This window comes from Vanellus vanellus, assembly GCF_965231255.1.
Source record: "Vanellus vanellus genome assembly, chromosome: 11".
NCBI classification, from domain to species: Eukaryota; Metazoa; Chordata; class Aves; order Charadriiformes; family Charadriidae; genus Vanellus; species Vanellus vanellus.
The window spans coordinates 7,761,534-7,788,782 of NC_138916.1; the positions used below are offsets into that span (position 1 = coordinate 7,761,534).

General features: G+C 39.4%; 2 protein-coding genes across 3 annotated transcripts in view; one reads left to right on the top strand and one right to left on the bottom strand.

The window, feature by feature from the left end:
- APBA2 (amyloid beta precursor protein binding family A member 2) overlaps positions 1 to 197 on the top strand; it is a gene marked incomplete at its 5' end in the record, with an annotated part of 44,735 nt that extends 44,538 nt beyond the window's left edge. For both annotated transcript variants that reach the window (XM_082488886.1, XM_082488885.1), the window contains one exon: positions 62 to 197. In XM_082488886.1, the coding sequence (XP_082345012.1) occupies positions 62 to 133 (72 nt within the window). In that variant the 3' untranslated portion in view covers positions 134 to 197. The remainder of the gene's footprint in view (positions 1 to 61) is intronic.
- Positions 198 to 845: 648 nt separating this feature from the next.
- Positions 846 to 27,249, bottom strand: part of ENTREP2 (endosomal transmembrane epsin interactor 2) — an 87,468-nt gene continuing 61,064 nt past the window's right edge. The window contains exons 5-11 of the mRNA XM_082488536.1: positions 23,400 to 23,560; positions 20,215 to 20,350; positions 13,548 to 13,623; positions 10,213 to 10,803; positions 6,063 to 6,137; positions 5,039 to 5,367; positions 846 to 3,054 (exon numbers count right to left, since the gene is read on the bottom strand). Of these exons, the coding sequence (XP_082344662.1) occupies positions 2,869 to 3,054; positions 5,039 to 5,367; positions 6,063 to 6,137; positions 10,213 to 10,803; positions 13,548 to 13,623; positions 20,215 to 20,350; positions 23,400 to 23,560 (1,554 nt within the window). The 3' untranslated portion in view covers positions 846 to 2,868. The remainder of the gene's footprint in view (positions 3,055 to 5,038; positions 5,368 to 6,062; positions 6,138 to 10,212; positions 10,804 to 13,547; positions 13,624 to 20,214; positions 20,351 to 23,399; positions 23,561 to 27,249) is intronic.

Genomic DNA, 27,249 nt, shown 5'->3' on the forward strand with positions numbered 1-27,249 from the left:
CCTTATGGATTATTTTAAACCAGTAACCATTCTGTTAATTTCTGTGTAAATCAATTGACAGATTCACATGAAGACTATGCCAGCTGCCATGTTCAGGCTTCTAACGGGGCAAGAGACACCTCTGTACATCTAGCATGCGACTCTCTGGCAGCAAAATAACTACACGATTCCATCAAAGCTGAAGCCCTCATAGCTGAAGAGAATTTTGTATTTTGTATGAATGAAAGGCTTTGAAGCTGACTTGAGGACTCCGAAACAAGGAACAGACAGGTGTCTCTGCCTTTTCTCTCCTTCCTTTTTATTTCTTTGCCAAAAAGTGATGAGAGGGATGGTCAAGGACGATAATCACTGACAAAAATCTTTGTAAAACATTTAAGTATTTTGCAACATCTTCTAAACACTTTTCTCATAAAACTTACAACATATTTATTTGTAACCTTTTTGTGGAGTGATGTATGTCTGTCTGTCTTGTTTGATAACACGGTGAATGTGAATATTTGATGAATGAGACTGCAGGAAATGGCAAAGAGAAGCAATTAGAGAAAGTTGTGGCTGCCTCAAGTTAAAAAAAAAATCCCAGTCCCATAAAGTGATCCAATACCGATGGCTTTGCAGAAGTTTAAAACTGGTGCCAAATAGCTGGTATTTCAGTGGAAAGGAATGCGTGCAGTTAAAACTTTCAGATTCTACTGTAAAGAAAACCACTGTAGTACTTGGTATTGTTATGACAAGTGTAACCTGTTTGGCAAGGTGTGAACATAAACATGTAACAAGTGTTTCATATGCTAAATAAAGAATAATTGCCACAAGATTAAAATCAAAATATTTATTTAGATACATATTTATTTTTAATGCTTGTGATTTTTATGATTTAACAGAGTTATTTCATGGATAACTTATTGCACAGGTTGTGTAATGTATGTGTTGGGCTGGGGTTTTTTTTCTTTAATTTTTGCATATTACCTTTTTGTTTATATTGGCTCAAAATGGGAAAGCCATGCTTACCTGTTTCTGTCTTTTATAAAGCATTCTTATTCCTAAGGCAATGTGTTCTGAATGTAAATTGTTTTGACAAATAACCTAGCACCATCAGCAGTATTAGAATGTGTCTAGATAAAAAAACAACCTAGTAGTAAAGCTGTATTCCTTATGATAAATGTTAATTGGTGTAACTTTTCGTCTAGATTTTTTTTTTTGGCCAAGGCCTTGAAGAAAATACACTGTGACTTAAGAAGCCTTACCATGCAGTAACTAAAGAGCTTTAGATGACTGTACTTCAAGGAGTAGTGTGTTGCATGCAACTGACCTTAGGAAAGAATTAAACCCCTATCACTAATAAATCTGAAGTAATAAAGGAAGCTTGCTTATTTTGTTTGTTGTGTAAGTTTACGTAATAAAAAAATCCAAGTAGAAGACCATTTAATTCTTCATCTAAGTGCAGTTGCAGAGGTCACAGGTTATATTTTAAAAAAGAATTCATCTCTTGAATTAGGAATTTGTGTATCAATTATTACCTTGAGAGTAGATGCTTTCAATTAGCATACCTTGTTGCCACTGGATGTCACTGTAACTTCACATCAATACAGAAGCATGCTATAATTAAAAATACATTAAAATGGATGATTCTGTAAAACTTAAACTACCCATCTTCAGCTACATTCCTTTGTGACCTTTTCACAGGATGTCTGCCCAGCTCAGAGTGACACAAATGAAACCAGTATATGATTAAACCTCAAATGGAAACTAACGCTACTGACAAGCACTGCTGCAAAAAACCCCCAAACTCTGAAACGTCAACCTGTGGCAGGTTCTTTATAAGAACCTTTGTTTAAGGCCTTTCCAATTTCCTCAGAGAGCCAGGATGAAGCTCGCACTGGAAGACCTTGCTGGCAGACCTGTGTTTATGCTGGTAATCAAATTAGTATCAATGATATTTACTTTTTGATTTTTTTTTTAAGAGCAATGTTAAATAAATCATAAATGCAGCAGAACCACAAGGACATGTTTTAGTAATACAACCGTCAAAACTACTAATTGCAGTAACAATTCTCTTTGAAAAAATGTTCAAGGCTCTGCTAGATAAAAATTCATCTAACTTCCTAGCAGTTGGCATTTGTAAAAAGTTTGTGCAATATGCTTTCTGGAAATGCAGAATTTCAAAGACTTCTTCCCTGATGCGTCTTTTGGTCACAATTCGCAGAGTACTTAAATGTCAGTTTTCAATAGCATACACTACTCCATTAACTCATTAGCAATCAGAACAAAGCAAAAATAAGCCACACTGCAGCCTTTACTATAATTTGAAAGGGCAAGATACTGGGGGGAGGGGTGCGCAGTTGGAACAGGACAGCTCAGTTCGCCTGGCAGGAAAGACACTGGAAAAACAGATTAGAAGCAGCACTGTACGTGCATATGAATCGCCTTTACATTTCTATCCAAATCAGTTGTTGAAAAAGCAAAGTCCAGAAATACTTTTTTATTAAAACACTGATCATAGTTAAAACACTTTGAGGTACATTGAATAAATATAACTGTTAAGTTGTACAGCCAGTCTCTGGCGGTTTTGCAATGGTTTTCAGGAAATGCTAGGCAGCATCAGTAGCATTTCTATAAGTACAGTGAAATAAATGCATTTCTGGTTGGGTAAACATTTGTTATGACTTTACTAGTAAATCAGTTAAAATTTTGCAAAAATCAGGGCTTAAATTTACATTCAGAAAAACAGGTGTTCTCCTCCTGCTATTGGAAAAAAGTGGAATTCCAAAGGAAGACACTTTTTCCTTTTTAGGTCATCCACTACTTGTATTTCTCCCAGTCCTGGTTTCTTCCTTAATTCTCTTTGCTGGAACCACATACCTGCGAATATTATCAAAGGATGGTCTCCCGGCAAACTCCAATTAAACTGTGAGGCCTGTCCCGCTCTAAACTGCGAGTGATACGGGACCTACGTAAGAAGGCAACGGGAGAGCTCAGAGCACCACAGCTCTGAAGATGAAGGTCTTCTTGAAGTCGCTTTCTAGAGGTATTCACATTCTGCTGGGAACTTGTAATTACCTGTTTAAAAGGGCAGGAATCGAGAAGGAAAAATGGGGAAAACAGGGTAAGAAATGTTTTCATTTAAAAGGTTCAGTCCCTGAGTATCATTTCATGAAGTTATCTTATGCAGAACTCTCCCAGAGGAGCGCTGTCTGTTCATGCAGCCACCCAGAGAGCTCCCGCTTCCCCCAGAAGGCATCAGGCCTGAGTGGCATCAGGCCTCCATCTATCTGCATGGTGGGCTCAGACCCACAAAGGCGCAAACAAGTCTTTGTTTCTCTCTGTACAAGTGAAAAGGAAACCTGTGGAAAAGGCGGCAGCTCTGCCTTATAATCAACAAATACAAGCGTGGAGCAAATTAAACTCATCTGTTTCTTTTAGCAGAAAGAGATGCCTCACTAGCTTTGCTGAGGGTGGAAGAGAACTAAAGCCTTGCAAGCCTGGTAAACAAACATTTTGGTGTTAATAGAACTGTCAAGCTGCTTCACAAATCTGAATTATACAACTGTTTTACCAAAAATTCTGTGACTTCTTAAGTAGATTGCTGGGATGCCCTGGACTTTCACCAATTAACTTTCACACATTGTTTTCTGCCTGAAAAAAAAACCAACGTACTAAAATTATTTCTTTGATGTGAAAAAAACCTATGTCTCCCCAGATCTAAGAAAACCACACAGGATAAATATTGGGCCATTGGTTTCTGGTTTTACAATCTACATAAACAATCAAATTTTTTTGTACTGTTTTGTTTTGTGAGAAACTATGCTTTTTCATTTAAAGAAAATTTGTTTCAACTTTCTGGCCTTGAGGAATTAATGACCTATAAATTTTGTAAAGCAATCAAAATGTTAAAATTTAATTCCACGCTGCCACTCTTGTTAAATATGTCACAATAGTACTACCCATGTGACTACGGAGGTAACTGATATGCTGTGAGTTCTTTGTTCTACTTCAGTTAGCAAAGCCAATCTCGCAGCAAGCTTTATTAAATGCTGTGTGTTTCCTGCTACACATCACTCTCTCACATGCTATTTAGGCGTTATTACATCCTATTTTAATACTTAGCCAGTTTCCCTCCTTTCAGGCTCAGCAGCCTAATCCATAGGAATTAGAGTATCTCAGAAGGGGGGAACAGCCCCCAGGTGTGATCCTTCCCCGTCTCTCCTGTTCCTTGGAAACCCGACGGGCAACCTGAGCGGGGCCAGTCAGTGCTAAGAGCATTCTGCTTTCCAAACCTGACAACAGGAAAGGAACTTCATTTCTATAGCTATCGTTCTGGTAACAGGTACTAGCTAGAGGTGACTCATCACCTTTTTTCCTGCAGAAAAGATTTATTATTAAACATGCATTACATAATAAAAGTTACTGCCACTACCGATTCCCTTGTTTTACAAGATTCCTTCCAAGCCTTGTGTCTGTTTTATTCTCACTCAAGGTGAGAAGATGCATTATTCCTTCATTTGGAAAAGCACAGTTTCTCAATTCTTTTTCTTAAAAATAGCATGGGTCATTATCATTCTTTTAGCCAGGAGTAAGGGTAGCTGCACTGTTCTGTTTGGATAGACTGTGGCCCTGCTCATATATCTACCCGTTCTTTTCAGCTAGTAGCATATGCTGTACAAATACTTTTGCCTGAAAAAACAACAGATCCAGGTCAGTTCTGTGTATCTCCATATACAAACACAAATTTATGTATGGAACAGTCACAGGTGCAGAAGGACCTGGGAAATAAGAGAGGTTGATTATCAATATGTACATATCAGTTCCCTATAGATCTCCTAGGATATTACAGGGTCCAGCTGAAGAATTTTAAATGCATTTATGAGTGCTTCAGTGTAAAATGCATTACTCCCCAATAAATATTAATTATCTCTTAGTAAAGCCATGTTACTATAAAAGATCTTTCGTACGAGTTGTCTGAAGTACTTAAAACTGTAAAAACATTTCAATAAGCTATGTGTCTGTTACGGTTTAACAGATCTTTAGAACATAACTGGCCTACCTGGTCTATAATGTTGGCACTGAAGATGGCTTCTTCCATGTGTCTCTCATCAGACTTTATTACTGATCGTATGCTGTTCACTACGTGACGTACTTCGGGAGGGAGATTACAGTTTGAGTGTTCCAAAAATTTTGCCACCAAAATTTTTGTGTCTTTATAGGCCTTAAGGTCCACTAAAGAGTGTGGTCGCTCTTTTGAGACTGTGTGCCAAGCCTTTGGCTTTAGGCATAGATCAATCTTCCTTGTATCCCTCTGTTTTCCAGTTAGTAGGAAACTGCTCAAAGAATGCTGACAAGCAGAGGCAGCCACATGAGAACCAGAAACAGGAACTAAAAAAGGGGGGGAAGAATATCTTTAAAGTAAGAAGTTAAAAAAAAGAGAAAAAAAAATAAAGGAAAAAAAAGGCAAAACAAATATTGTCACAAATGTTTTTACTTTGACATAAAATGTCTGTTTTTTTCTGAAGAGTAACAAACACATGCAATTAAAGAAATATTGCAAAATGGTATTTAACCAGGGGTCAAGAGTAAGATGCTTTCCCATGACCAAGAAGGACTGCATTTAGGATGAGCGAGTGGGTAAAGGGCTTCATAAATCACAGACATTTTTGTTACCTCTACTTTCAGTGACTTCAGTTGACATTAATGATAAGGGGAAACAGCAACTACTCAGCGGTACCCACGGAACTCGTAGTGTTTGAGGCCCAGCCCCACCCTTACCCCCTCCCCCAGCTTTAAGGATGAAGTTCCCTGTATTTCTAGGCCTCAAAATTAATAAGCAGAGAATAATACAAGAGAGACTAGTAAGAAACACAGAGAAAGTGAAATGCTGAACTAAAACAGAGGACTTCATTCACAGCATTTATTTTCACATCAGCACTGTACATCATACGTGTGTGCTGTTAGTAAGTGATTTTTCCGCCCCAAATTTTCTAGAGCTTCTTTCTCTATCAGAAACTTTTAATTGTTTTTAAAAACAAAAGAAGAAAACCCCAACAATCCTGCTTTAGAAAACTGATGCTCACCTGTTTCTAATGTAGCTGGGGATAATCCTGCATCTTGACGCTGGCTACATACAGGAGTCCAGGCACAATTATCACCTTTAACCAGAGAGAGACAGACAGTAAGAGCACAATCAACCCCTGCTATCCTTTGCCCAAAGCAAGGAAAACCACATTGGAATCTTTTATTATCTCCTTTACAGAATGAGATTACTCAGAAGAAATGCTTTTTTCAAGATGTCCATTCATAAAGAGAAGCTACCATACACAGAAATGTCCTATAAGCTGTTAAATAAATACAAATCTAGTTCCTGCCGGGTGGTTTCCTCTCTGTTATAGAGCTATCAAACCCTAAATGTTTCAGGCCTAAGCACGGAAGCTAGGGAAGGCTCCCTGCTAGGGGCAGACCTCAGACCTTCCTGTATTTTCCTTGGTAGACAGTTTATCTTAGAAAATGGGAAACCCAAGAAAGATGAATCCCTCTCATTTCTACAAAACCAGCATTTTATTCAATATTTCTACCTCCTTTTTTTTAAAGATTCTCATTCTTTGCAGGACAAATGCTATCCATCACTGATGAAACTAATGGGTAGGTGTCCATTATGGTTACTGATGATCCGGTCAATACCAAGTTGTTACAAAGCATTTACAACCAACTCTGGACATAGTTGCCTTCTAATGACGAGTTTCTGGGATGGCAGCGCAAGGATCAATGACGATGAGGTCACACCATACTGTGATTACCACTGCAGTCTTTTTGATTTCAAGCTTGTGACAGTCAAGATGGAATAAGCCCTCACATTTATGCTAAGGCTGTTTACATCTGTTTCCAAGACTGAAAACCGTTTTGAACTTCTAGGTAGATTAGGTTTTCTTCCATATCTTCAGGGAAAGTTCATGATGAAAAGCTGGCATAATCCTCTCTGGTAGAGTGAATAATTAAATGAAGGAAAACAAACGTACGATGCTACAAACATAGAAAAACTGTAAGAAGTTAAGAGAGACAGCTTCTATTCTGTCTTTAATTTGCTTTATTATGCTGAAGTACTGCAACACATGAATCATGACATGCTTATTAAGAGGAGACACTTCAGAGGCTCTGTCTTCCCACCCATTATTATACTGCTTAATGTACTCGCAGCACACTCAAAACTACACTACTAGACATTATCCTGAATTATCTGGAACACAGACACTACAATAATCACGCAGGGACTTAATTGATATAGCCACATAGTCTATCATATCTGATTATAAATTAAGTTTATTGTAACAAACATCAGTGCCAGAAGTTGATTTTGCCATGTTTTGCCATGATAGACAGAAAAATGTGCAAGCTACTTGTATATAAGCAATTTCTTGTAAGAGGGAACTATTTCTTACAGAGATTATATATGAATGCACCGTACTTACCTTGTCCAGGGACTACACAGTGACTATAAAGGCACCTATTAAACTAGTTTCTCTGTTAGGAATGACAGACGTTTCAAAACAAATAAACAAGCTCACTTCTGGCATTAAAGGATTAATGGGAGAATTGACTGTACATACCATAAAGACTCCATCATGTCAAGATGTGCTTGAAGCACATGAATTGTGTTTTATTGACCTAAAAGTCCAGAGGTTTATACCAGTGTTAAAATTCCCAGATTAGTAATTTATTAGATCTCAGTGCTGTTGTGTCACTATGCTGTTGCACACATACAACACGCCTGTGTCAAATTATTCATGTTCCAAACCATGTGCAGTGCAGTCAACAGTAGCATTCAAGACCCATCTAACAAAACTCTATGCAGTAAATTTCAAGGTTACGCTTCTAAATCTCTTCACGTTGACTTGTACAGGGAAGTTAGAAGATAAATTAGTAAGTTTTCTTCAAGTAGAAAGACTGGGTCCTAAGACAAACCAAACGCTCCCTTACCACTCCGGCCACTGTATTTTCCCATTTGTGAACATGCCTGCAGCTCCTCCACCCCTCAGTTCTACAAAACGCACAGTATGTCTCTTACATGAGTTATTACTATTAATGGTATGTAGTTACAGTTCTGTCTTTCATACGGTCAGTCTATTTGACCAGTTCCTCTGCTCCAGGACAATTTTAATGTTACTGAGAAAAAAACCAAATGCTTTTTCTTCTGGATTGGTTAGTTGATGGAGCTCAGTCAGTTCCCTTTATATTTGCCTATTGTTCAACCCTGTGGATGTATTTTAAAATTCTGCAGTGAATAGCAATAGCCAGTCATGAAAAATCTAGCTCAAACACCTTCTTAAAGTTATAAAGACTATAAAGAACTCGTGTGTCACAGCTTAGGAAAAACAAGCTTTGGGGCTGCTACAACAGCTGGTACATGTTATTAGAATGGTGCTGCTTCTAACCTATGTATGATTTCCAAATAAAGTTCAACAAAAAGCAGAGGAAGGGGGAGTGATGTGAAGTTGTGAAAAACTTCACAGGGTAAACTTTTGCAAACTGTAGTTTGCCAAACGTATAAATGAAAGAAACATGCACATCTAGACTCAAGTGCGTCTCTTGAAGGTTTCATTTTAGGGAGTCTTCTGTAGGCAGCAAAAGAAAGGCAAACTAGGTCAGGACAAACACATTCCCTCTCAGTTACTGCTTCTCTTGCTCCCCCTTCTACTGTGGGGATACCGGTCTCTCTAGAACCATCTCTGCTCCTTTATTACAATCTTTGCTAAGCCTAGTTACATCTCGGTAATGTTCATCTCGTGTCCCTCAATTCAGGTAAGCCTAAGAACTTGGAAATTAGTCAAAGTAACTCCCATCATGCCACTTCTCCAGAAAAGATGATGGATGTATTTAGGTCATGTTAAAAATGAAGGCAGAGCATCTGTTCTACCAGGTGTCCCAGCAGTCAGCTAGAACCCGTAGATATGGCTGCCGACAGTAATCTCTCTCTCAAACACTACTCAAAGAGCATATGGAGCACAATATGGAAAAATTGCACAGCGTGATCCAGAAGAGAATGGGCTGTTCTTCCTGTCTTTGGCACAGTAGAAAGGATTCAGAAATTCCCACTTACTGTCTGCACAGCAGCTTCATAGCACCCATAACCTAGCAGAGTAAATTTCATAAAATAAATGCAGACTTCTGGACTAAAGAATCACTCTTCCTAGACGGGATGGTGAGGCTAGATTTCTAAAGGTAAAAGACATTAAATTATTGAGCTAAGTATGAGGCCTCTGAAATTCAAAGAAACAGAATAATGATGCAAAAAGTGTAACAGAACCAACACATCACCTTCCTAAATGAAACCAGTTATTTTCAGCAGTTTGTCTACTTTTGTTTTGAGCTAGTCACAGGATTCTTCCTTTGATCCCTTAGAAAGCCCAGTGAATGCAGCTGTAACAGCGCAATCTCTGGTATTTTACAAAGCTTCTCAATCTTTACTTTCAAACCAGTTACCCCTTTGAATCTCTCTTCACAGCTTACATCCTTTTGTAAAACCTGCACTTCTCCAATGGTTTAGACAGTTCTGCTATTATTTGATGCAGCCATTCTCTAAATCAAACATTTCTTTTCCACTAACAAGCAGATTTTTATGAAGATACACTGTTCAGCTAACGACGTCTCCTCTCTTTTTCCTTACTTGTCTAAAAGGAGATTCATAGCACAAGAGGCTTATCCATGGCAGTCAAAAGCTTATCATCTTGTCATGTGCCTCATCTTTTATTTCTTTGTCCTTTAAAACTTTTCACCATAGTCTCCAATCTGCCACTACACGGTCACACTGACTGCCTCTGACATGCACCAATACTGTCAATGTCACTGTCACCCGCTGTATTACAAGCATGACAGCTCAGTTAAACATTTCCTAAATAGACCCCTGCTACCACTCAACTTCTTAGTTTAGCTTCTCAATATAATAGCAAGAAGGAAGTGAAAGCATCTACTCAAGAGATGGTTTTCTGAGCACTGCAGAAAGGCTGGTACAATTTAGAAAAGTCAAAATTAATTTCACTCGGTCACTTTTCCCATTTCCATTCTTCTTAAACATTTTCAAATCTAGAAAAATGCATGTGGAACTAAAGCCTTCACATAAAAGTCAACCCTCACTGGAACGTTTCATATAATTTCCAGCAGCACCAAATGGTGCATAAATCACATACCACTCATTTGTTCCAAGCTCCATCAGCCTTGTGGTACTACACCTACCTTCTGTATAAGACGAACACGATACAGGGTCACTAGTTGATCGGACTATATTTGAAATTCGGTATTTTGTAATGTGATGCTGCTGCACAGCACTCTCCTGGCCGCTCGTGTATGATGAAGTATTTGCCGGCCCAAAAGAGGGAGAGGTCTGGGAAGGGACGGGAGGCTGGCTGAAGTCCACACAGCAGATTTTCTTTTGCTTCAAAGGCGGTGTGGCATTGCTCTCTTGAGCAGAATGCTGCAGTTCTCTTTCCAAGGGGCTGAAATTCTCTGAGGAACAGTCCAAGGACCTGCTGTGGGCACAGTTCTTTTCCTGTCCTTGAGACCTGTCTGTAGAAGCTCGGCTATGGGAACTGTCATCCTCATCAGGAAAACCCTCTGAGCGAGTTCTGTGGAACCTGCAGCGGGTGCTGCAATCCAGAGTGCCGCAGCTCTGGTCCGTAGCCCCTTTGGGGGTTGTGCAGTAGGGAGAAAGATCTGCAGAATGGAGAGATCCTTGAACTTCCAGTGAAAAAAGATCTTCAGAGGAGTAGCTACGGTCTGGGATATCAACAGCCTCAGAAACCATCAAAGAAGTGCTCTCAACAGAAACTGCAAAACAAGAGATTCAGAGAAAAAGAAAGACTACTTGCCCCTTTCCCATTTCCCCCCAGCCCTGTTTTCAATATGCTGATTCAAATTTAGTGATTGGCAAGTACATCAATCATTACTCAAAAGCTTTCAGGTGACAGAATGCCAAAGCAAAAAAGACTGAAGTCATTTACTTGTTTCTAGTGTCCTTCAGCACAGACAATTTGTGCTGCCCTCGAGTATTTTCTTCAAGTAGTAGGCATGCTTGAGCACCGATACAACAGTATTATCTGTGACTACATTTGGATGGGAACAGCTCTTTCACTACTTGTTTCTCTGGTGAACAGTGAGAGATGGCTGGTGCTAGAAAAAGTAAAACTTCACACAAATGCTGAAAAAACACAGCTCTGAACACTTTTAAACCTATCACTACTGTCAACATTAGCTTTGCACCTAACACTTTGTAATCCATCACAATTTCTCTGAAGCATGTATTGAAGTTCGTTACAAATGAGAATTCACCATCATATAACATCTCTGGCACACAAAATATGTGACATGCACACTTCAGATAGACACTAAACATTGTACGTAAGGTCGCATCATCTTTGAAGCCCTTTGTATTAAAAGCTGAGATTGTTATCACTTCCTCTGTCACGTCTACAAATATATGTTATGGATGAAAATGGCCCCTTGTATGAAAATAAGTATTTGGCTCTACATTATTCCCAAAGTCATGACAAAAATAGGGAAAGTAAAACTAGATAATTCAGTCTCCAGGCTCCAATAATATAGACAACGCTTTTCCATATCAGACTGGAATTCCTTAAAGTCCTACACCTAAAATCAAAATATGTACAAAATGCAAACCACATAATTCTATTCAGTTCAGCAGCCTCCGATGCCCCTTTTTGCATAACACCTGTTGCTAACCATATTGGTGCAACAAATGTACTTTAACTGTTTTGTTTAGGAAAAGAAGAATGGGATCTTTTAGTGAATTATAAAACATTTGTTAGGTGCTGTCATGTTTTGGGGTCTAGGAAGCAGAAAGCTTTCTACAGTATAGGGAAACTAACTATCAAAATGAAAATCAAATACTCAAGAGGTTGGATTTTATGAAGGACATTTTCTTCTTACATAAAATGAATGACAACAACTATTTGCTTTTGGGGTTCCAGAAAATAAATCCGTAACACTTACAAGGCAATCATAACATAATAACATCATAATAATCAATCATGGAAATACATCTATACATGTACATTACGCCAAAAATGCACAATATGCACCATTCATTATGTGTTAACTGTAAAGCTGCAGTGGTTTATTGGATTGTTTATACAGTTGATTCTTTGCAACATACTCCCTTAACTCAAGCTTTGAAATACCTATAAAGTTTGTATGGATAAATGAAAGCATCCAGTTTGTGCCTATCTTCAGAGCACAGATCTTCACTGTCCAAACTCTCTCTGGTTTGATTCGATTTAATTGATAACAAGAGTGTGGCTGGTTGTACCATTTGCTACCTGGACTCAAGGGCCTTAAACTGTATTTTGACAGCATCTTACTATTCTACTCTTCCACTGGCATGGTTTTTCTGGTACTACAGACAGCAGGAGGAAGGGCCTGAAGCAGATGAGAAGCAATCACTGCTCAAAAGACATGGAATGGTGACACCTGACCAATTTTACATGAAGAAAACATGCCCTAGGACCTTCCTAGCTCCCTTTCATGTGCGCAATGTAATGTCAAAACGCTGGCTTGAGAGCTGGAGTGCTGCTTCCTATGTGGACGTGAAGTCCATATGTACTTAGGAACTTTAGGAACACAGCCCTTGTTAACAGCAGCACTTAAAAACTAGTCACCTGCAGTTGTCACACTCCATTGCAGTTGTCAAACACCAGGGTTTAAAAAAAAAAAAAAAAAAAAAAAAATTTAGCAGTAGTTAAAGGTGACCACTGGTGGCGGCTCTGGAAACTGAAATCCTGCTTCAGAGAACAGATACTCTGTGGGTGTAGGAAGAGATGCTCCTCACTAACCTGTCAGGCTGTCAGTCCAGACCCCAGGCCAGAGAGGACTGTTTCTGGTTCTTGGACCACTCTGCCCCTGCCTCTCTGCCCATAAGTACTAACTGAGAGCACCTGCCACTCTATTCAGTAATATGATATAAATATGATGTGGAAAAAGTATTTAATGGAAGCTTTACTAAAACACTTATTTCATACAAACTGCTCAACATCTGATCCACTGAGGCCGCAGTGTTTAAAAAGTCCTCCATATCAACAGACATGGTAAGGAGGCCTATTCTAGTAACTTTTAAGCTTTGAACAGTCTCTGTGCTGCTACTCATCTACTTGCACTCACAACATCTACCCTTTGGGCAGCAAAGCTTCCTAATTCAGGCTTCTGGAAGCCATCCAGGAAATGACTACATGGAGAAGGCACGTGGACTATCAGGAAGGCACCCATGGTTGCTGACAATGAGAAACAAACTGCCCACTATGTGTATGACTCTTCAAGGAGAAATGACGGTTGCCTTATCTGCCTCAGAGGGCTTTCCAGAGCATGCTGTGTTGAGCAAAACTCTCCTCTGCATTTCCAGCCACAACAGTTTGACTGTGAAAAGGTTCTTCTTGCCCTGAATAATCTGAAAGCAAATCCTTCTTTCTCCATTGGGAAGGACAGAAGAGAGGGGAGGGAAAAATCCACTAAGAAACCCTACTACATCTTTCTCAATTAGACAAAAACAATGCTGTGATCACCTTGTGTGCTGAAGTCCAGGGCCATGTTCCTCTCACCCAAGCTTGACTCAGATACTTGCTGATCAGTACCAGTGACCTAAATGAAAATTGTTTAATGAAACAGCACTTTAATCTGCAATTTACCAAAACAAAGTATAGCACTGACGATCTTAAGAGCGCACCTGAGAATGTTTTGTAACTATCATATAAGCTACTACTCCAATTGAAAGCCATTTAAAGATACAGTATTTTACAATGTCTTTGGGTCAGGAACAAATGCAGGGCAAAGGAATGCGCTTAAAGCCATGTTTCATTTTTCCAGAATCTCCAAGCTAAATTCATCTTGAATTCACAAGGCAGCTGGGGCTGCAGGCCCACATAACAAAACTTAATGTCTGCAATGCTTAAAGTTAATGAGGTTATTACAAGCAATCTCTTTCTGTGGTCTGCATTTTTCCATATTATGCTTTTTTCCCACCACATTTTCTCACCCTAAAATAGGATAGAGAACAACAGAAACGATAAAACCAAGCATTTGTTGAGATGTTAACACCTAATGTATTTTTAAGCCCTATAGCATCACTGCCACCCAAGGTGGCCGATGCAGGGTGCTCTCCAGCCTCAGCGATTGCCGAAGGGAGATACTACCAGGACTCACCATTCTTCTGAAAGGACGGACCTAAGCAGGTAACTTCCCTTCGCTTTTGAGAATCACGAGAACAAAATAAAGAATCAGTCCTGCTGGACAGACTTGATCCATAAAAACCTGAAATTTAGGAAGGTTTTTTTTCTACTGATTTTAATAGACTTTGTGTTGGACCTTGTTGGCCAATCTCATTAGATGTTTAGCAGTTCTTTGGGATCACGACTATTGAAAAAATTGTTCCAATAAATAGCTGGTAACAATAAATGAGAAAAATATAGAAAGAAAAGTTGAAGGGAATGAGATTGATACCATCTTTAGCAGAAAGCATCATACCTGCTTCTGTCTGTAGGGCCACAATTAACTAGTAAAAGCTTATTACGTTTGGTGACAGAGTCTAGAAATAACCATCAGTCACCTCTGTGAAAACCTTTTTGTCAAGAGTTTAATTTGTATCTGGCCTTCTAAAAAATTGAATGTGACACTATTACTCTGAAGCTATTAAGGAAAGAGCTTCCAATGCATGTGCTAGTGTAGATTAATGCCCCCATATAGATATGCATAACTTAGTGTGCTCACTAATATTTTTTTATCTATCTATCCATAGCTTACTATGATCAAGTGATCAGGAAACTTTTTTGGATACAAAATCACTTCTGAAAAACAAATTTAAGTCTAAGGGTTAGCGTATTTTTAAACAATTTGCTGGGAAATGTCTTAAAGGATCTTTATTGAAGCAGAATATCACATATCTGTGTTAAAAAATTAATTCATGGTGTCACTAAATTGCAGACCATTCCTGGGAACCAACTGTGGAACTGCTGGGAACTAACTGGAAAAGTAAGAAGTGTTCTCAAATGCTCTTTGTTGCTGAAGAAAATTCAATCAGACATTTTGGAAGAAATAATATAATGTTATAATATAAAGGTGTTTGCTTCTTTTTAAAAATCTAGGGGTTCTTTTTAAATCTAGGTGGTTTCATAATTCGTAACAATTGACAGGAAAACATCTGCTGAATATTTGTGCTGAAACATTTATTGACCTTCTGCATTCTCCCAGTCACCTGGCAGCTGTAGTGACATTGTCTAGCACCTATCAAATGAGTTACATGCACAGCTGAGGTTTTTGGCAAACCTGTACTAGTGACAAACAACCATCTGTAGCTTTGATCTACTAAATTCAAAGTAATAACAACATTATTACACAGCATATAAAGCAAACGCAAGGCTTGTGAAAAAAGCTGGCTTAGCAATTCTTGAAATGAAAATATCTTTCTCAAAATACCCACACTATTTTACAGGCGGAAGAAATACATACATTGTATTTACATACCTGAGTTTCCTATTACACAAACCCTTCTGGATTACAACACTTCAATCTTCATATCCTTTTCTTTTTATTCTCTGCTTAGTTTGCCAAAGGGAACAATTATAGCATTAACCGAATTTTTTCACCTGGGAATAAGACAACTAAGCTCATTTGACACAAGCCACAGAGCGACTATCAGTACTCTGCTTTGACACCTTGTTGGAACAGAGCTGGCATAGAACACACCATGGACCCAAGGTCTATTCCAATGTGGGCAGGAGACAAACTATTTCACCTTGTGGTTAGGTGTTGAAATTCAGAGTCCTTCAGCCCACCAAGGGTAGGGAGTCCTGTTTTACTCAGGGAAACTACAGAGAGGAACTGTTCTCATCACTCTCCTCCATGCAATGAGATCTGTATCAGTCTTTCCCATCCTTTGGAAATTAGAGGGACACAACAGCTCAGCCACCACACATCACATCCCTTCTCAGGCCCTGCCTCAATCTCAGAGGCTCCTACAGAGGCTGAAAACCCTGCAGTGACACACCTAAAGACATGGGGCTGCATAAAGAAGATAGTAATGAGTCGCCTCTAAGAATGTTATGTGAATCAAAGGACACGGCCTCTCAACTTAACTTCTAGATGCTTACTTATATACTGCAGACTATATTATATTATAGTTTTCTCTAATTACAACTGCTGGAAATTAACAAAAAAAACCCCAACAAAATAAACAGAACAAACCTCACAACCAAACCCCAACAATATGACAAATCGGTGGGACAAATTTACACACACCAAAATTGCTTCTTGAGACCAAATGGAACACTGTGACTATTCTCCTCTGTAGAAAACCCCCCACATACAGAAAAGCACTCATCATCTTTGAGGTTTATTTCTTCAGGGCCTCATTGATAACTAGGTACCCTGCATAGAGGGAAAACAAGAGATTTCAAGATTTTGGGCATGCAGAAGAAATCAGGAATATAATGTGAATTTTGGTTTCTTCTTCTTTTTCAGTATTTAGCTATATTTTGCAAAACATAGGCCATTTAAATTTATCTGATCAATGTGTTAATTCTTCCTTTTCCTTCCCTTGTTCTTTCTCCATTCAGAAGAATAATTGCTGAATGTATTTTATATGCATTTGGAATTGATTAACCTTCTTGCCTGGGGGAAGGAGAACCATGCTTTTAATTGCAGGAGGTAACACTGCCAATTTTTAGTCAGGTCAGAGGTTTGGTCCACATCGGGACAGCACATGGTTCCCTCCAGGTTCCTGCACAGCCTAGGGTAACAAAACCTGATTGACTTGCACATCCTCAGACATAAAGCTGGTAAAGACAGTCACTGAGCTATCAACAGGAAAATGAAGGAAAACCCTTTAACAAGCCTACACAGCCTACAGGTTAGTAAACCTTATCCAACAGTCACTGGTATGTGACTGTTTCACCTAGAACCCCGATTTGTTTGTTCTTGTCTTTTCTATAGGCTAGTCAATGCTTTGCACAGAAAACAGTGTGAAAACCACTTTTTTTTTTTCATAGTCATATAATGGGAATTCCTAATCAGTACAGATGCCAACAGCAATTTTTACTTAGATGCAACCACTTAAATTAGCACTGACATTTGTTGACCATGAAATGCATGAAAGATTGAGTCTAATTTGATACAATTTAATAAAATTCTAAGGACCTCAATCCATTTAAAAACAAAAACCCTATTGCTTTATACTCAGTAAGAGGTTTTACAATTATGACATTATTACATAATGGTTCCCAGAAGCACTTCTGTAGCTAAACCGCTGCCATGATTTCCATTGCAAAGTCTGCCTTTGAGGGATTTATAAATCTAATTATTTCAGTTCATACTGTATTGTAGCTTGGTGCATGTTATATGGGAGCAGTTGCCTCACGTAAGAATTTAGCACTCCATTTTGTGCCTCTTACAGACCCCAAACTGTCTTAGATTTTGGCTCCATTCCTCAATTTACATATCGACCGGGACACTGACAGGAAAAAATATGTTAGGGCTTTTGTTGTCAAGAAAAGTATATGGCTACAACATGGCTGTGCAGGCTTCAGTTAGCATTGCCAAGGCACTTCATTTCTGACACTCAGCACATGGTGTGATTTTGCTCCCACAAGCTCTCTGAACTGGCATCTACCAGGCATATACAAGCTCACTCCTGGTAAGAAACTATACAATTATCACCATTTAGAAATTAAAAATCACCACTTTTCAGTTGCGATTAGAACAAACATTTCTGGAACCCAGGTGGCCAAAGATGAATAGGAAGGTACTGACACTGATCCCAGATGCCAAAAAAGAAAAGTCAGTACATATACTTATTGACGCTCATGTGCTTCTTGCCAGAGAATGACTTTGCTGCTTTAAATTAGGTCTTGTGAAATTATATTTTTGTTATATGCTGGTGCTATTGTGCTGCTGGATGTTGATGCTCATGCAAAGCGTAATCCCAATTTCAAGAGTGCTCAAAGTGATTTTGTGCTGAAGTATAAATAAGACACTTTCCTAAACCTTACTTCGTACCACATATGAATTCTTATCACAGATATGATCCTCCTCTTTCCCCCCAAACCATGTATAATTCATATCGCTTTTGCCAATTTTTTTTAATCACTGAAAAATATCAACTCCTCCAGGACTTGCAGGTTCCTCTGAGTCACTGTAAAGGAAAAAGGATGGAATTTGGGATAAAAAATATTTCAGAAAGGAGATGGCCTTGGATACTCCAATTTTGCTGTTCAGAAAAGAATGTCACTCACAAGCAATTTATACCGATTCATTTGATTATAGCCAAATAAATCAAAGGTAGTGCAATGTTTGGCCTGTTTATGTGGCAGCTGGTGGAATGTACAATACAAGGCAAGGATTAGAAGAGTTGGCAGAAGCTGCTTTGTCAGCCATAGAGGCTGCAAAGTTAGGCATATCTTGGCGTTTTTTAATTGCATTTCTGTCAGGGACTGTGCATCTCAATATTCTTTTTTTCTCGGACACTAGTCATTAATTATCTTAATAATCTTCTTGTTTATAAGAGTAAAAATTTATATAATTTCTTTAGTTTTGTGGTTTGAGTTGTGGTTTCCCCCAGTGTGAAAAAAATCACTAGCAAAGTTTTCAATGTTATATTTTTGGGTAGATGCAATGTACTCCCCTTTGTAATGCAGGTACAATTTGGCAACCTGAACACAGGTATCTCCACAGCGTGCTGTTAAAAAATTGATAAGCAGTATCTAGAATGTTTGACTCCTTGAATTTTTACTGAAGCCTGTAAGAAATTACAGTTTCTAAAAGTAATTTCAAGTATTTTCCCATTTGTGACAGCTGATTCAATTATCCCAAATCACTTCACGGAAAACTTTGCTCATATTAGCTTTGGCTGCATGTGCAGATACATTAGAATTCTACTGTCAGTTGAGCTGACACTGTATAGTAAAAAATAAGGCAAAAAATCTAACGTAAATATTTGTCTGAAGTATACCGGATCCTTTCTCAAAATTCAGAATAAAGGTGTTACGCACTTTCAGGAGGAGCTGTTTCTGCCATATGACAGCAGAAGCTATTAAAAGCTGTAACAGCCAAAAGTATAAGTGATAGACAGAGAACTACTCATTGCTATTTCACAGGAAGAACACATCTCTATCCTTTTATCTTTCAAAACATTGCTCTGTATGGTTTCTTGCCCACTAATGTAACACTGAAGCAGGAACCAGTTTCGAGCACTTGGCACCCAATAGGAGCCTACTTATGGAAACTGTATCTTACAACTACTAAAGCATACATGTGGCACTGGGTTCATGGCATCCTCTCAAGACTAGAGCTCACCATCACGAGAACCTATGCTATTACCAGCTGCTCCCAGTACTTGATCTGAAATCTGGCATAAGTGGCAGACTGCAAATTTGTAGTCTTAACTTTGTTAATCTGAGGTTATTTAGAGATTTTTGTTAGGAATTTTCAAGCACATGTTCTACCTACACATAGAGTATAAAATGGGAATTCTAATTATCTTGGCTCAGATCACGTGCAGAGCATAACGGAATGTCCCATGAGCTCTACGCTATATACGCACATACACAAGAAGTTATTAGCATTGCATGTCACAAGACACACACGTATCTTTTTCTTTATTAAACCTACACTGTTGTACTGAGCTCCAACTAAAAGCATATTAAAGTTATGCAAATCCACTATCATCACTAGTTAGAATAAAACATATTTTACAACTGTAGGGGTTTTAAAAAAAATAAACCTGATTCCTAATCAAGATTTCTTATTACCTACAGAAATTAAGAAGTGCAGTCTCATTTTAAAACATCCGTATCCTTTCCAAATAAGGAAAACCACTGTGCTTCAGTGATTTCAATCCATTCTTCTAGGTTTTTGTTACAACTGACAGTCCAGTATAGTACAACTTTTTTAATGGATGGTAACAGCTCAAATATTACTACTCACATAAGCATTTGCCCAAATATGCACAAGAACATAAGAAGAATACACGTTAAGTAAAATTTGTTAGTTAAACCCCTTTTAAAGAGAATGGTCTGAAAAATGTGTTTAAAGAATATAAATATTTTCTAATGGTTGTTCCCCCACAGTACAATTAACTCCTGAAGTAGTTTAGATTTTTCTAAACTTCTAAATTTATCTAAAATTGTTTTGCTTCATGAAAATTTGAAGACTATGTAAAGAATTTCCTTTGGCTTTCCTTACCTGGCTGGCAGGTGTCTCTCCAATCACTGCCTCATAAGGAGGGGGCAGCTCTGTTGGATACAGCATTCCTGGGCTGTTAATGGTTACTTCATATAAAGCACTGAATGGGGAATGAGGAAAGTCCAAATGGAGACCTCTGTTTAAAAACAAAACCAAGCAAACAATTATAAAGAAACGGCATTGGATTTATCTAGTAAACTAGTACCTACAACACAGTGATGTAGATGGTTCTCTTAATTCAAAGCCAATATACTACAAAGACTTATACTGAAGAAATTTATTAGATAACCAAAATGAAGCCCTCATTCACAGGGTAGCTTTAAAAATTGTATTTCATTTCGGACATCAGCCCCCTCTACCAGCCCATTTTGCAGTCATTAACGTTCTTCACTACTCCACATTAATACACATTAACTGCAATGATTTCCTTAGAAAATTACATCTCATATTCAAATTTAAGTTGTTAAGTAACAGTTAACAACTATGAAAGGATCACCTATAAGCTGATCTTTGCTTTAAGTTCAGATATGGTTATCCTTGCCTTGGCAAAGTTCAATAACTTCTCTATTATATATACAAATATTTCCAGGTGCATCCTAACAAGTTTGCAAATGTTGTATGTAATCACAGTATCACAGTATGCTGGGGATTGGAAGGGACCTCAAAAGATCATCTAGTCCAATCCCCCTGTCGGAGCAGGAACACCTAGATGAGGTTGCACAGGAAGGCGTCCAGGCGAGTTTTGAATGTCTCCAGAGAAGGAGACTCCACAACCTCCCTGGGCAGCCTGTTCCAGTGCTCTGTCACCCTCACTGAGAAGAAGTTTCTTCTCAAATTTAAGTGGAACCTCTTGTGTTCCAGCTTGAATCCATTACCCCTTGTCCTATCATTGGTTGCTACTGAGAAGAGCCTGGCTCCATCCTCATGACAGTCCCCCTTTATATATTTATAAACGCTAATAAGATCACCCCTCAGTCTCCTCTTCTCCAAACTAAAGAGACCCAGCTCCCTCAGTCTTTCCTCATAAGGGAGATGCTCCACTCCCTTAATCATCTTAGTTGCCCTACGCTGGACTCTCTCCAGCAGCTCTCTGTCCTTCTTGAACTGAGGGGCCCAGAACTGGACACAATATTCCAGATGCGGTCTCACCAGGGCAGAGTAGAGGGGAAGGAGGACCTCTCTCGATCTGCTAACCACCCCCCTTCTAATACAGCCCAGGATGCCGTTGGCCTTCTTGGCCACAAGGGCACAGTGCTGGCTCATGGTCATCCTGCTGTCCACCAGGACCCCCAGGTCCCTTTCCTCTACACTGCTCTCTAACAGGTAGCTCCCCATCCTATACTGGAACCTGGGGTTGTTTCTGCCCAGATGTAGGACCCTACACTTTCCCTTGTTGTATTTCATTAAGTTATTCCCTGCCCAAATCTCCAGCCTGTCCAAGTCTCTCTGGGTGGCAGCACAGCCCTCTGGCGTGTCAGCCACTCCTCCTAGCTTAGTGTCATCAGCAAACTTGCTGATAGTACACTCAATTCCCTCATCTAAATCATTGATGAATATATTGAATAATATGGGCCCCAGTACCGACCCTTGAGGCACTCCACTGGTTACCGGCCTCCAACTGGACTCTGCCCCATTGACTATGACTCTCTGGCTTCTCTCCTTCAGCCAGTTCGCAGTCCACCTAATTATCCGGTCATCCAGTCCACACTTCCTCAGTTTAGCCATGAGGATGATGTGGGAGACTGTGTCAAATGCTTTACTGAAGTCGAGGTAGACCACATCTACCGCTCTGCCATCATCCATCCACCTTGTTATTTCCTCATAAAAGGCTATGAGGTTGGTCAAGCATGACTTCCCCTTGGAAAAGCCATGCTGACTGCCCCTAATAACCCTCTTATCCTTGATATGCCTTGAGAGGGCACCAAGGATAAGCTGTTCCATCAGTTTCCCAGGGATGGAGGTGAGGCTGACCGGTCTATAGTTACCTGGGTCCTCCTTCTTGCCCTTTTTGAAGACTGGAGTGACATTTGCTTTCCTCCAGTCCTCAGGCACCTCGCCCGTTTCCCAAGACTTGGTAAAGATGGTGGAGAGTGGTCCAGCAATGACTTCAGACAGCTCCTTCAGCACCCGCGGGTGCATCCCATCTGGACCCATGGATTTATGGATGTCCAGGTTGCTTAACTGGTCTCTGACCCAGTCCTCATCAACTAAGGCAAACTCATCCATTGACTTGACTTCATCTTCATCTGGGGTCTCAGCGGAACAGGAGTCCTCAGGACAGCCCCCGACAGAGTAGACAGAGACAAAGAAAGCATTCAGTAGTTCTGCCTTCTCTGTATCTTCTGTCACCAGGGCACCCACCCCATTCAGTAGTCGGCCTACATTGCCTCTGGTGTTAGTTTTATCTGCCATGTATTTGAAAAAGCTCTTCCTGTTGTCCTTGACCCCTCTTGCCAGGTTTAACTCTAAGGAGGCCTTAGCTTTCCTAGTTGCCTCTCTACATCCCCTGACAGCAGCCCTGCACTCCTCCCAAGCGGTCAGCCCCTCCTTCCATGATCTATAAACTCTCTTCTTCCACTTGAGCTTGCCAAGCAGTTCCCTGTTTAGCCACACAGGTCTCCTGGCTCCCTTCCTTGACTTCCTACGTGTCGGGATGCTCTGATCTTGAGCTTGGTAGAAGCAGTCCCTGAATGCTGACCAGCTATCCTGGGCACCTTTACCTTCAAACAGCTTTGTCCACGGGATTTCCCCTAGTAATTGTTTGAAAAGGCCAAAGTTTGCCCTGCTGAAGTCCAGGGTTGCAATTCTGCTTGCTATTCTGCTTCCACCAGCCAAGATCATGAACTCCACCATCTCATGGTCGCTGCAGCCAAGGCAGCCTTCAACCTTTACTCCTTGCACCAGACCCTCCTTGTTAGTGAGGATGAGATCCAGCAGTGCACCTCTCCTAGTCGGCTCCTCCACCATTTGCATCAGAAAGTTGTCATCAATGCATTGGAGGAACCTCCTAGACTGAGGCTGGCTGGCTGAGTAGTCCTTCCAGCAAACATCCGGAAAGTTAAAATCTCTCTGGAAAAGAAGCACCTAATGTAAGGACATTACTTGGCTTCCTATTCTTGGAAAAAGCTTCATAGTCTGTAGCTCAGAACTATGCGATGATTGTAACTACAGGGGACAAGAATCACCTCTGCGCCTCTATCACTGGTGTGCAGGTATATTCTGGTGGGTAGTAAGGTGGCGGCGGTATTGGTGGTATGAACTCATCAAAATCCAAGGTTTGATGCAGGATAGTTCCGTGTGGAGTCATGCAGTCAGGATTGGTAGAATGCGGCCTCTGTGGCAGAAACTGAAATGAACAGGTCAGGTTCCTTCAGATGGTAGAAACTTCATCACCAATAATAAAAATTTTAATAAAAGGTCACTATTAGCAACCCTAACCAATATCCAATTTAATTAATATCCATACTGAAATGAAAGAGATATTTCTGGAAGTGTAAGAGTACTTGAGATCAGTGAGGAGTGTAAGTCAAGTTGCCAAAATATAAGACATGGTTTTACCAAAGACACAGAGGCCCCTGTGCCTCAAAGTCAGTCAACTCTTAGGATACAGAACATAACCATTTAAAATTAGATAGCATTTCAAGAAATAATTCTACCTTGTAATACAATATTATTATAGCACTACATAATCAGCTGTCTGTTAACAACTGATGAACAACAGATAAAACTGATAAAATAACTATTTACATGGTTTTGTTTCCAATCTGAAATGCCTTTGCTTATACAGAAAAAACCAACCTCACTCCCCCCAAAAACCCAAATAAAACAAACTAGAAATAAGCACATATTCAATACATTTTGAATAAGACAACTACAAATATCCATCCTATTTTTCACTTCCAAAAAAGGGGCCATTTAAAATTATTCTTTATTATTCTTATAAAATAAAATATTCCTAATTGCCGCCGTGCACTTAAATGTGGTATAAAGGTTTTAAATACTGGTATGAAAGTAAGAAAAACATTTATTCCATATAAACATCTCAAAACCAAACAGAAAGTAACTACACTGAATAACAGAAAATAATAATACTGAGAATTTGTGACAGGAACCTAAGCAGCTTCTAGCATAGCAGGGATACCAAGAAGCCATTCTGATACCTTTGGTAGCAGAAACACTGTAACTTAACAAGTCTTCTAGTAAAGGCTTTAACTACCTCAAGATCAAATATGGACCATTCTGCAGATCCCATGGAACCCAACCACCTTGACCTGAATTTATATGGTCCCCACAGATAGAAGGGGATCAAAAGACAATCCAAAACCACCTAAGAATTCTTCCTTCTCCAGGCAAGCTTCTGCTGTCATAACGCTTTACTTGGATCAGTAGATGACTTGGGCTTTAGCTCCTGCCTTTTAAAACAAGTGAGGTAAGAAAATCTGCTGGAGGCATTTCTTTTTTATACTGGAACAAGATAATATGTCTTTGTACTGTTGTCTCATTACATTATTACCTGTTTAAATCCATGATAAAGACTTAAGTGAAATAAAAGGGAAAATGCTTATGCAATCCAGCAAATAGAAAGTAAATTACCTTAATTTTTAATGTCAAGTTTTACATTTTTCACTTTTTCAAATTTAACTCGGTCCAGTTATGCTGAATTTACATTACCATACAAATGATATTTGTCTTTGGGTTTAAAAGGTCGAGTTACATCTTAATTCTACTAAACACACTCTATGTTTTGTTTAAAAGGTCAAAGCTGTAATAATGCAACACAACATAGGGTCAGGAGGACCAGTTTCAATTGTCTGTGAAAATGAACTATTGCTTATTAATCTGCTCTCAAGAGGTATTTTCACAAGCAACTAAATATTTAATAAAGGACCTCCTCTGAAAAATATGTTATATCATCACACTTTCAGCCTTTGTAGTCTACTGATGGTACAGGAGTAAAGATATGACATCTACCCGATTTACTCTTCCTTACATAAAACATCTGATGCTGGTAAGCACTCTCATGTGAGATGCGATGCTGTTATCCTGAGTAACATCAGACATTTCTACAGGTTTGTTGTAAAGAATAAAACTACATTTTTGCAGTCATTCAGTCTAAATTCACCTGATCTTTCAACAGCCATTTCCCAAACTGTAACGTTACGTTAATATTAACTCTTAAACACCAAACTTCCGTCCTAAGTGATACTATCATCAGCAACTGTCAGTCTGCTACCATCTCAAAACCATCGAAGAATCAGTTCTCGAGTTCCTAGAGCTTGTTTCATTGAGCCATACGCTCAACACTCCTCAGAGCAAGGCAATTAAACACATCACACTTTTCCGCGAGTGAACTATCAGCACACATTTTGTGGGATGTGACAGAAAGGAAAGGTTTTACACAGGGTAGAAGAGGCTGTGGTTCAAGAAGACCTAATGTGTAGATGTGGTGCAGTTCAACAGTAGAATCATTTGCATCCCTTTCAAGAACCTTTACTGTGAATACAAATCATGGCAACGAACTCTGGGTGACCAATGTTGAAAATGAGTGGCAAAACGGACATGAAAGATGCACATGTTGGGGGGGGGGTGTTATAAATAACAGTTTACCTGTGTGATATCATCCTGCTGGAAGGCACAGAAATTAAAGTGAAAAAGGCTGTAAGAGGGAGACTAGCAGGAAATGAAACAATAGCAAATATACGGGTTTATCACAAAGAGGAGACATCCTTGAGAAAACAATCGGAAAGCTACTACGTGGAAATTAAATCATACTCCATACTACCCTATCTACTAATTTCTACTAGCCTGCAAAGGTTTATTCTTCTTACAGTAAAATGTATTTTAAAAATCTTTAAGGGTTAGTCTGAAATGGTGAAGGCTGCAGGGGCTCAGCAAAGACTTAATATAAAGGCCATCGGTAAGAAAAAGACACGGTAAGAAAACGCAAACGGCTAACAAAGCCGGACTAGATGGAGGAACATTGACAAACACTTTCACAAGGAAACACACATTTTTCGTATTAGAAGACAATTCTTGCTAAATAGTCAGTCTCAAAATGTTGATGGCAAGTAGGATAGGCAACAACAAGAACTGCCAAACCGAAAATGGGGGTGGCCTCTTCAGTCACAAGTATAAACAAGATCAAGTTGCATTCAATGTCATTTCAAAGACTATAGCACACACTACGACACAACTCACAAAGCAGGTCCTCTAGCCAGGCTTTTGGGATCTAACCAATGGCCACTGCAGAAGCCATGGATAGAAAATGGCTGCAGACAAGGATAAGCAGCAAATAGCACCACTGGTAAACACTGTAAAAAGCCAACAGTGTTAAGAGCTTTGCGTAACTTCATAGCTATCAATAGAGACTTTGAACATTTTTACCAGGCATAAATAGATAGCCCCTGGCTCTAGAAATCCCAAATACTCAACTGTTTCTGTTGACCGCCTGGAGCTGTTGGATGCTGGGAGCTCTCAGAAATCTGAGAGGCAATGAAATACAGATCTAGAATTCATGCTCTTTCTTTTTGGAAATAGCCAACCTTATGTTTGAAGCTTGGCATTCAAACTATTACACTCATGCAGGTTTTGTCTCATCCTTGAACTAATGACGGCCTCACTTTGGTCTGCAGAATGTGTCTGCTACCAAAATGGCATAACACGTAGATCAGTGCATGTGTTAAATGGATGGGCAACATAGTGCACAGAATTTTGTGTGTTTTAATTGAGCACACCTAACTTTGACAGAGTTAAACAGCCTGACTTAAACAGCCCTCATCTTTATTTCATACTGAGGACTACTTAATTTGTTATTTGGTTCAGAGTTATGAGTGAAGAATAAAACATGCTATCCCGTTGCAGCAGGGTAAACAAGAAAGCTGTACAATGCTGTGGTTTTGTATCCACTTCTTGGACCTGAATTCAAAAGATAAGTTAGCCACGGCATCAGCAGCAAGTCAGCAAGCAGAGAATTAGGAACACGAATGTTAGAAGCACACCACTTCCAGCAGGAGCAGAAGAGGTAAAAGGTTTCAG